The sequence below is a fragment of the Cervus canadensis genome, chromosome X, assembly GCF_019320065.1.
Source record: "Cervus canadensis isolate Bull #8, Minnesota chromosome X, ASM1932006v1, whole genome shotgun sequence".
NCBI lineage: Eukaryota > Metazoa > Chordata > Mammalia > Artiodactyla > Cervidae > Cervus > Cervus canadensis.
This window is the reverse complement of record NC_057419.1, coordinates 49,498,683-49,509,958: the sequence shown is the minus strand read 5'-3', so window position 1 is coordinate 49,509,958 and position 11,276 is coordinate 49,498,683. Positions and strand designations below refer to the sequence as shown.

The following is an 11,276-nucleotide window of genomic DNA, read 5'->3' as shown; positions in this document are numbered from 1 at the left end:
GTTCCAGGCATGGAGAGGAACGTAAGCAAAGATCAGTTTTCATTGATCATGACTATTCAACAGTCAGGAGATCAAACGGCTAAAGTGGAGGACTGAGCTCTTTAAACAAATAAGTAACTGTTGACTTTTGTCAGCATCCTGTGATAGCTGCTGTGGGCTATACCAAAGTTAATTTTGTGGAAGTACCTGGCATGTAGTTGTTGCTCAGTTTTTTAAAAATGTATTTTATTGAATTATAGTTGATTTATAATGTGTTAATTTCTCTTGTATAGCAAAGTGATTCAGTTATATATATATATATATATATATATATATACACACACACACACACACTCTTTTTCATATTCTTTTCCATTATAGTTTATTACAGGTTATTTAATATAGTTCCCTGTCCTGTACAGCAGGACCTTTATCCATAGTAGTTGTTTATCCATTCTACATATAATAGTTTGCATCTGCTAATCCCAAACTCCCAATCCATCCCTCCACTACTCCCCTCCACTTGGTTTTTGATGTTGTTTTTGTTCTTTAAGAAAGTGGTCCTAGACTTGAAGATAAAAGTGTTCATCATTTGGATTACTCCAAAAGTTGATGATCTAGCTTGGGAGAGAATGAAATTATTTAAGAGTTCCATAATAGAAAGTGTCACAAGATGCTGTGAGATTAATGTTAACAAAACCACCCCCAAAGGGAGATTGAGGTTGATATATACACACTAATGAGAAACTACTGTATAGCACAGGAAACTCTACTCATTGCTCTATGGTGACCAAAATGGGAAGGAAATCTAAAAAAGAGTGGATATATGTATATGTATGGCTGATTCACTTTGCTGCACAGCAAAAACTAACACATTGTAAAGCAACGATACTCCAATAAAAATTAATTTAGAAAACTGCCCCCAAAGGCTATGCTCTTAACTACTATGTAGGGCAAAACCCTGCAGTGTATGGGATGCATGGGAGGGAGTGAGCAAAGATCTTAAATAGGATTTCTAGTGAGAAGACTGATATAACAACCATGCAGCTACATTAAGCTGATCAGTATGGGCATGAAAAGGAGAGGATGGAGAACAGAAACATTTCAACGTCAGAGCTAGTTAAGAGCTGTCTAGCAAAAAACCAAAAAAACCAAAAGCAGAGCTGCCTAGCAAGGGGTGGGTTTGGCAGGGGAAGAACATTCTACTATGACCCCAAAATGTCAATGGTATAACTGAGATAATTGTGTGTCATCAATGAAAACAAAGATGCCAGGACAGGGAGACCATCTAGGAAGGAGAAATGCGATGAGTTCAGTGTAGTATGTGGGAGACCAGGAGAACAATTAAAATTTAACTACTGGAGTGGACATATTTGGTAGAGTTGAAGATTGAGCAATAGCAGTCAGATAAACAGCTGTCCTTAGTGGTTCTGGTTGAAGGTGTGAGAAAGGTTCATGGAGCCAAAGGAGAGGACATGGTGATCAAAGCAGAGGATTCATGACTGACCCTTGTACTGTGATGACAGCTGAGAGGGAAGAGGGAAAATGGTCAGATAATAAAAAAGAAATGAGGAGCTATCCAAAGAAACTAAGTCTCAAAGAAGCAGGAAAAATTGAATCTAACACAGTGCCTGGCCCAAGAAGCAGCATTCAGTGAATTCATGGATGGTGGATAACTGCATCATTATCACAGGAACCAAGGTGGGAGAAAGTTTAAAGAACAAGGCAATGATTATCAGAGAAAAATGCTACAGCGAACAAAGTGTGATTTTAAAAAATAAAAGACAACAACTATCTATGGATCTTCACGAGAAGATTTAGAGGCACTCTTCTGAAATATGAGTGGCATTGACACTCACAGCAAAAAGTGGGAGGGGCTCCCCCGGTGGTCCAGTGGTTAAGACCCCATGCTTCCACTGCAGGGGGAACACATGCCAAGGAGGGCAAAGTAATGCACAGGAATAGCAACAGAAGATGTGCCACTGACTTGATAGTTATTCGGTTCCTATCCCTTCATCAAGTTGGATTCTTCCTCAACTCTCTCAGTCACTCAGGAAACATCTTTTCTATCTGGACCCCAGATTCAGTCTAAGATATCAAGCCAAAGGTCATCTCTTTCTAGTCATCTCTATGTACTAACTTTTTGCTTTCCCTAAATTCCCTCCAATTACTTTACCAACAAAGGCCCGTCTAGTCAAAGCTATGGTTTTTCCAGTAGGCATGTATGGATGTGAGAGTTGGACTGTAAAGAAAGCTGAGCACCGAAGAATTGATGCTTTTGAACTGTGGTGTTGGAGAAGACTCTTGGGAGTCCCTCGGACTGCAGGGAGATCCAACCAGTCAATCCTAAAGGAAATCAGTCCTGAATATTCATTGGAAGGACTGATGCTGAAGCTGAAAATCCAATAAATAATAAAATAAAATAAATTCACATCGACCACTTGATGCGAAGAACTGACTCATTGAAAAAGACCCTCATGCTGGGAAAGATAGAAAGTGGGAGGAAAAGGGGATGACAGAGGATGAGATGGTTGGATGGCATCACCGATGTGATGGACATGAGTTTGAGTAGGCTCCAGGAGTTGGTGATGGACAGGTAAGCCTGGCGTGCTGCAGTCCATGGGGTCCCAAAGTCCATGGGGACACGACTGAGCGACTGAACTGAACTGAACCGAATTCCCTCCCAAGTTAAAAAAATAACTAGTCTTTGGCAAAAGTATTCCCGTGAATTTTTCTACCTGTTCTTATTCTTTTTCTCTTTTACTCTCTAACTACTTTCTTTCTGCTTTTTACCCCTAACTCAGATCTAAAAACAGGTAATATAGTTACGAAGTTCAAAAGTCAAAGCTGTAAGGAGTCTCATTCCCACTTCTGACCCCATCCTCCTTGGTTCCTCTTGCCTCCTGTGGGCAACTTTTGGTTTATTTGCCCTTTCAGTAATCCTTTTTGCAAAATTAAGAATATGTGTGTGTGTGTGTACTTATTATCCCCCCTGTTCTCATACATAAGGTAGCATAGTGGTTATACTGTTGTAGACCTTAGTTTTGTAACCTACAAGTAACATTACTCCTTAGCAGTACTGCCCACTGAAGAAAAGCACACAACATAAAAGTTGTGAATTATGTTTTATTTCAGAACCTTACCGAGAGAGGCCTATAGCCGAGGAGCCAGCCACTCAGATAGCTCTAAGGAACTGTTCTGAAGAGGTGGGGGAGGGGCCAGGATATATAGGAGCTTTTGCAAAAAAAAGTAGTTGAACATTGAAAGATTACTGCTAATCACAAAAAATCCAGTTATCTCCAGTTAACAATTTTAGCACTTTTCTGTGTATGGGAAGATGCATTGATCATTGAATTTGTTCCTTTGATAGGCATCTTAACTATCTAGGGCCAGTATCCTGTTTTTCTCCATCTGAATTTCTCTGAGGGTCACCTTGGGGTGGGGGTTGGGGGCTGCAGTGCCTGATGGCTTAATGGTGGGCAACATTGTTGTTTACTGAGATGGCAATCCACATTTTTTGTCCACAGTACGTCAATATGGATCTTTGGTTTTTGCTATGTGAATGCTGTTTCTCTGCCCATCTTTGATCTTCTTTCCCCACCTTTAATGCTTTACACAGTCACCTTGTTTAGACTTTATAACTGCTTGAAGGGCCATATGTATTTTGAAAAATACCCACAAGTAATTTTGATAGGCCCCTCTCTTTGTAATAATGGTTAAGACACAGCCATTTAAACCTCAGCTCTACCACTTACTTGCTATGATAATGCTGGTCTTTAGGGAAAGGAAGCTCAGAGTTACTCTTCTCCTCCCCGACTTCCCTGGACAATCCTGCACGCGTTCTGTTGATGATGATGCCACTCTCATCCCTAAGCTCTCTCGAGGTGGGAAGATGTAAAGAGATAAAGAGGGAGAATAACATCTGAGAGGGACTAGGTGACTTTCCCCACAAGCCCAAAGCAACTAGCTGACTGCCGTTTAACTCAGCCCCGGCATCAACAGTGCACCACTCGGGTTTATGCAACACGTTTCCTCATTAAATAAGCTTCCCTGGTGGCTCAGCTGGTAAAGAATCCACCTGCAATGCAGGAGACCTGGGTTCGATCCCTGGGTTGTGAAGATCCCCTGGAGAAGGAAAAGGCTACCCACTCCAGTATTCTGGCCTGGAGAATTCCATGGACTGTAAGTCCATGGGACAGCAAAGAGTCAGACACGACTAAGTGACTTTGACTTGACTTCCCTCATTAAATAAAACCTGAATATGAACATCAGATGAAAAGTTAAGTCAGAAACTGCTGTGCTCTTATCTGTTTACAATGCATACCACTGATGTTCTTAAAGCTCCCTAGGAGCCTTAGTGGGCAGAGACCCTGGTTACTATTTCAACACAAAACATGGGGGCAGGGACTAAATATTGTAGAATGTTTTTATTCCAAAGCCAATCAAGGAGAGTATGTGAAGAGAGGAATTATAGGAAAGACTAAGATCTGATAAAGAGTATTAATAGAATGAAGCACTGGATTATTTCATTCAGTCAGAAACATTTATTAAATGTAATGATCACATTACTGGACCCTATGGGCTTCCCTTGTGGCTCAGCTGGTAAAGGATCTGCCTGCAATGTGGGAGACCTGGGTTTGATCCCTGGGTTGGGAAGATCCCCTGGAGAAGGGAAAGGTTACCCACTCCAGTATTCTGGCCTGGAGAATGCCATGGACTGTATAGTCCATGGGGTCGCAAAGAGTCAGACACAATTGAGCGATTTTCACTTTCACTGGACCCTAAGCTACTCTCTATGAATACAAAGGTTTCTAAGCCTTGATTTTAGTGCTTGAGGAGCTAATAGTCTAGGACAAAGCTTCTCCAACTTTAAGGTGTGTATGAAATATGTTAGTCGCTTAGTTGTGTTCGACTCTGTGACTCCCTAGATAGTAGCCCACCAGGCTCCTCTGTCCATGGAATTCTCCAGGCAAGAATACTGAAGTGGGTAGTCATTCCCTTCTCCAGGGTGTCATCTCGACCCAGGGATTGAACCCGGGTCTCCTGCATTGTTGGCAGATTCTTTACCATCTGAGTCACAGAGAAGCCTAAATCCCCTGAGTATCTTGTTAAAAGGTATTAATAGAAGCTTGCAGATAAAAAAAAATGTTGCCTGCCACTTCAGTAAACAAAGAATATTGCTCATCTTCAAGCCAGCAGTCACTGCAGCTGCCCTCCCACCCCCAGCACGAAGGTGTGCCCTGGGGGAATTCAGGATGGAGGAAAACAGGACACTGATCCTAGATACTTGAGATGTTTATCTAAGGACTGATTTCAATGAGCCCAGACTTTTGCATCTTTCCATACGTAGAAAAGTGCTATCAATAAAATCATTAACCTGGGATATCTACTTTTAGTGATTAGCAGTAATCTTTTGATGTTTGACTACATGTTTGTTTTTTGAACAAAAACTCCTATCTATATGTCCTGACTCCTCCCTGACCTCTTTGGAGCAGTTCCTCAGAGCTGAGAGGCTGTCTCCCAGGCTATAGTCCTCGGTAAGTTCTCTGAATAACACACACACACACACACATATTCTTTTTAAAATATTCTTTTCCACTATGATTTATCATAGGATACTGAATATAGTTCCCTGTGCTATAATAGGACCTTGTTGTTTATCCATTCCATATATAATAGGTTACATCTACTAACCCAACCTCCCACTCCATTCCTCCCTCAACCCCCTCCTCCTTGGCAACCACAAGTCTCTTCTCTATGAGTCTGTTTCTGTTCCATAGATAGGTTCATTTGTGTAATATTTTAGATTTCACATGTAAGTGATACCATATAGTATTTGCCTTTCTCTGACTTCACTTAGTATGATAATCTCCAGCTGCATCCATGTTGCTGCAAATGGCAGTATTTCATTCTTTTTTATGGCTGAGTAATAAATAGCCCATTGTATATATGTACCACATCCTGTTTATCCATCCATCAGTGGACATTTAGGTTGTTTCTATGTCTTGACTATTGTGAATAGTGCTGTTATGAACATAGCGGGTGCATGTATCTTTTTGAATTCAAGTCTGAATAAAACATGACTTGGAACTTTTAGGTTGTACCTTTTTTTTTCAATTGACCAGATTATTCAACAGATCTGGAGTGGGGCCTGATATTCTAACAAGCTCTAGGTGATACTGATGCTGATGATTCACAGGCCACACTTTTGAGTAGGAAGGGAGGCATGGATAAAGAAACAGAATAACGTGTTATAGGAAATCTATACAGAGTACTGTGTGAGCACCAAAGAGCAACTATGCTTTTGTGAGTTTGAAAAGGCTTCGTATAGAAAGAGCCTGATGAGCTGAGCCCTGTTCTCTGAGTGATTGCAAGGGGAAAGTCAAGAGGTCTACATTGTAGTTCAGTGATTATGGTTTGAGTTGAACAGTCCATCTAAACTTTCTGAGCCTCAATTTTCTCATCTGTAAAATGAGAGACTGAAAATGCCCAGACACTTCACAGTCCTAAATGAGATAATTATTTATTATTTTTGACCACACCACATGGCACATGGGATCTTAGTTCCCTCACCAGGGATGGAACCCGTGTCCCCTGCAGTGGAAGCATGGAGTCTTAACCACTGGACTGCCAGGGAAGTCCCAAGATCAATTTTAAAAACACTTAATATTTACTCAGTTTAGAAGTTACAGTGAAATAGTATAAGAGGTTCTATTAACAAGCCTAACAAATTGACCTACAATTGACAAATGAAACTACATCAATCAATAAGAAAATGGCACTTAAGTCCTAACAGCCTCTTACATGTGTTTTCTCTTATTCAGCTGTCTATTTGTAGGTGGGTATATACCTTCACAACTGAACTACTTTAAAAGAGCACCATATTCACTTAGTTCAGCACAGTAATACTTAACATCCATAAAGCACCATTTCAAGGCACTTAACAAACATCAATTACTTGTCACACCACTTGCAAGTTACTTTTCATTAGTCCAGTTACTAGTGGACAGATTCAGCTGAAATGGAGAAGGGAGGCCCCAGAGGGAGGAGCAGAGCAGAGAGGAGGATGCTGGGGGCTATCTGCTACCTGTGTGCCTGCTCCTTCAGCATTTATTCATAAGTGAGAACCTGCCCTGATCAGGAAAACACCAAAACACTAGAAAAGGAAAAAAAAACCCATTGCTTCTGAACATCTTGCTGGAGTTTGCCACTAAAAGCCAAAATGTCAAGGGAGAGAAATGAAGTAAAGGTTTACTGCCTCCCCAGCTGAGTGGGACTGATTGACCCCCTCCTCAAACACTCTACCAAAAAAGAAACCCAAAACCATTTTCACAAAAAAAGTTTTCATTACTAAAATTAAAATGAAATTTGATTTTTTAAGATTATACTTTTAAAGGATGAAATATTTTCTAGAATGGATTTTGAAGGAGAATCATACCCTAATTACAATATCTTCTCTTCCTATGGAAAACAGAGTTAAAAATGAGAAAAAAAATTTTAAACTCAGCACAGCAAGAATTATTCAATAAGCAGGAAGTAATTTTTGCTGCTGTCTTGTGCAGTTCTGTTTTTTCCCCCAAATGCTCTAAATGTACATGTAGAGGTTTTATACATAGAAATAATAATACTAAATGTTATTTTAAAAACTTACTAATCTGAAGTTTCTCTGATTTATGGGCTGGGAGAGGGAGAAGCTAGATGGAAAGGCTGGTAAATTTGGTAGTAATTTAAAAATAAGGTCTACTTGAATAAATCTGAAAGTATGTCACAATTTGCTATTTTCTCAAATATGGAAGAAAAACATGCCTAATCTTAGTAAGTATTCAATCATAACAAAATGTATCTTTTAACAAAGGGAACATGATACTGGAAATTCCTCAGATTAAAATAGGTTTTATACTTCCTCTGCATTTCTCCAGAGAGCTTTGTACACACAACATGGCATACAGTTCATTTCTCATTAATATAAGACAGATTAGACCACTGTATTTTACTTTTATCATTAAAAAAAGTTGTGTCATGATCATATTTTGGTACACATATGAATAAATTTATACTATAGAAGTGCTCTTCAAAAATTAGTGTTAAATCATTTTCATTTTGACAATATTTATTACAAATCACATTTTATAAACACTAGATAAATTACATACAAAAGCTAGACATAAATATATAGAAGTAAAAAGCAGTACTATTGACACAAGAGAAATAAGCTAATATAATGTCTAAACATCTATAACTTAATAAAATTACTAAGTTTTCAATGCTAATACATTTGCATGACTTCAAAAGCTATTCAGAAATAAAATGTATAATACTAATTATAATCAAGGTTTAAAGTGATAGAAACAACAACCATAGCATTACTTATTTTTAAAAATCTTTTCAAACATTCAGAAGCAAGAACTGTCCTAAAAGACAAATTAAATTTGGGTAAAAGCTCTTACCTAACTGAAGAGTATAAAATTTTAGGCTTTGGTTAATAGACACTAAATTTAGTGGAAAATTTTAAATTAACATCTCCCTTATACATAATATTCCTGAGTTTTTGCTAAAATACCATAGATAAAGAACTCAGTCTACAGCATTGCATAACATTGTACTATATTTTTGGAAGACAAAAAGTATTATGATTTTTAAAACTGTGAATAATGAGATTTAATAGTATAATTAAGATCAGAAAGAATATGCTTAATTTAACTTACCTATGAGAAAAATTAATGCCCTCTGACCACTATTTGGCAAAGCTCATTTGTAAATTATGATCGAAATTATATTAAACCCATCACTGATTTTTATTTGCATCTTATAAAATCATTTTGATTTTAATGAGAGGTTATGTAGTATAGAATGCTCTTGTAAAAAGACTGAAATGATATGATGCTAATATAAGGTGAGGTACAGGGTAGGTGGTCAACATTATTTATTAGTTTAAAGTGAAAAGTCTTTTAATGTATTATTTCTGAATATTGGACATATAATACAGTAGTTGTAAATGAATCTGAAAATATCTGCAAAGAGTTTAAACATGAAAATAAATTGTTAGTAACAATAGTAAGAGGAATTTTTACAAGTGATTTTTTTTCAGTCTTAGTTTTATCAAAATAGAATTAAATTTAAAAATAGACCTATGAAAGCTAACTTCCAATTAGCTACTCTGTATGGAGAAGGAAATGGCAACCCACTCGAGTATCCTTGCTTGGGAAATCCCACGGACGGAGGAACCTGGCAGGCTATAGTCTATGGGGTTGCAAGAGTCGGACACGACCAAGTGACTAAGCACACAGCACGTGATGTAGATGGCAGGTTCAGTCCCTTCTCACAAGATCAACCTATCAAAATCTTCTGATTACTTTCCGTTACAACAACCCTCTTAAATTAGTTTTCCCTGGGCACTGAATCAATGCACCCAAGGACTGGTCCAAGAATGTGGATTTTTAAACAAGTAGCTCCCTCCTGCCCCCTGGTAAATTATTATGTTCAAGTTGATTTGGAAAATAATGCTTTAAACCAACCAAAATAATTTTTATCAGACCTGAACATTGATTGATAGGGATTTATCTAGCTTCTTAACAATCCGCATAGCTTATCAAGATGCTTAAGTATTTCTTACCTAAAAATGCTGCAAGGTTTTGTTTTAATTCTAATAGCTCATAAGAGTTGATAAAACAGTAATCACCTTTGTGAACTGCTGGTGATTGGGCTTCTATAGTTTAAGTATTCCATATACCTTTTCCTACCAGGAAGCAGGAGAGTCATCTAGTCTTTAAACAGTTATACCAACATGAGTTACTTGCAAAACTGGTTATCAAGTACCTCATTAATTAAAAAATTCAATTTACAAAGTATTAAGTCAACTCTGTATATAAAATCTCATTTTCCATATTGTGGAACTAGGAAGCAAATATTTAACTGGATATGTATACATGAAAAATGTATACAGGTTCATTTTAACTGGTCAGCTAATAAGGAATCCTTCTAAATTAAAAAAGAAAATGGAAAATATTCTCAAATAAGTATTATAGAGTACTGAGTAAAGTGTAAATTAGAGATTTGAAAGAACATTTAATTAGGATTAAAATAATGAACTGCTAGTCACTTCTGTTTTCTAATAACAGTATCATGTGCAGAGAAAACCTACAAGCTCACTGAACTGGGTTAAATGGTTTTTAAGCTGATTAAAACTACTTCATTTAAAACGAACTCTTTCCAAACCTCACATAAACGATGCAGTATTCAATGATTTATTTTAAAAATGACTTTAACAATTTTAGCATCAGTTTTTAAAAAAAGCCATTGCTAACACACAAATTGAAAAGGGCTTAATACAAAGTCCTTGGTTCCGCATTGCACTTCATATTCCCATCTGTATATCAGCAAAATTGTAGAAGCTGTCTACATCTCCAGGTGCCGTCTCCTTGCTTTCTGATACAAATATCTACGTTAAATGTAATAGAAAAAATAACATATTAGTAATCCCCAAATTCCAAAGCCCACATCCTCCACAAAACAGTCAAAAGCTTGCTATTTAAAAGAAATTCAAGTACATCATTTAATATTTAATCTGGATTTTCTGTAGAATTCATGCAGTATAGTTTCAATTAGCTATGATGTAAATGGAGCTCTTTTAAAAGCATTTATGATATAAAGTCTTTGCTTTATAATACTTTGGTTGGATTTTACTGCTCTTGGAATTTCAGCTTTTAAAATATGTAAACCAATATTATGAAAGCTACTGAATAAAGAGATTTAGGTAAAGAACTCTTAATTTCTTCTATTTTCTGATAAGAATCTCAATAGACCAAGAAGCAAAACTTGAGATTATTTTTTTCAAAGCTGCTAAAGATACTTTACTAATTTTATTTTATTTTATTTTATTTATTTATTTTTTTACTTTACTAATTTTAAATTAACTATTTTCCAAACATCAACAAAGCAGTACTCAATAGAACCCTTCAAAAACAGCTTTTATAAATGTCTGCCAGAAATCAGAGGAGACTTGAGTTCCATTTATCTTTTTCATAACTAGCTGAATGATGCTGACAATTTAATCAACCTCTCTGGGCTCCATTTCCACATCTGTAAAATGAGAAAGTTGGATTAGATAATCTTTAACTCATTCAGATCTAAATGCTCCAAATCATATAAACATTTTCTGTTTCCTTTTCTATTCAATCTGATTATATTTGCCCTCTCCCTTAGTACTTGTTGCAATGATCAAATGAGACAAAAGACAAAGTACTTTAAATTATGCAAATTCAAAGGTCCATAAGCTAAATCAGACTATAAAACCAAAC

The 11,276-nt window shown here is 37.0% G+C and overlaps 1 protein-coding gene across 1 annotated transcript in view; it reads right to left on the bottom strand.

Moving 5' to 3' along the window:
* Window positions 1-8,068: 8,068 nt before the first annotated feature.
* RP2 (RP2 activator of ARL3 GTPase) overlaps window positions 8,069-11,276 on the bottom strand; it is a 54,134-nt gene continuing 50,926 nt past the window's right edge. The window contains exon 5 of the mRNA XM_043459246.1: window positions 8,069-10,417. Coding sequence (XP_043315181.1) covers window positions 10,334-10,417 — 84 coding nt within the window. The 3' untranslated portion in view covers window positions 8,069-10,333. The remainder of the gene's footprint in view (window positions 10,418-11,276) is intronic.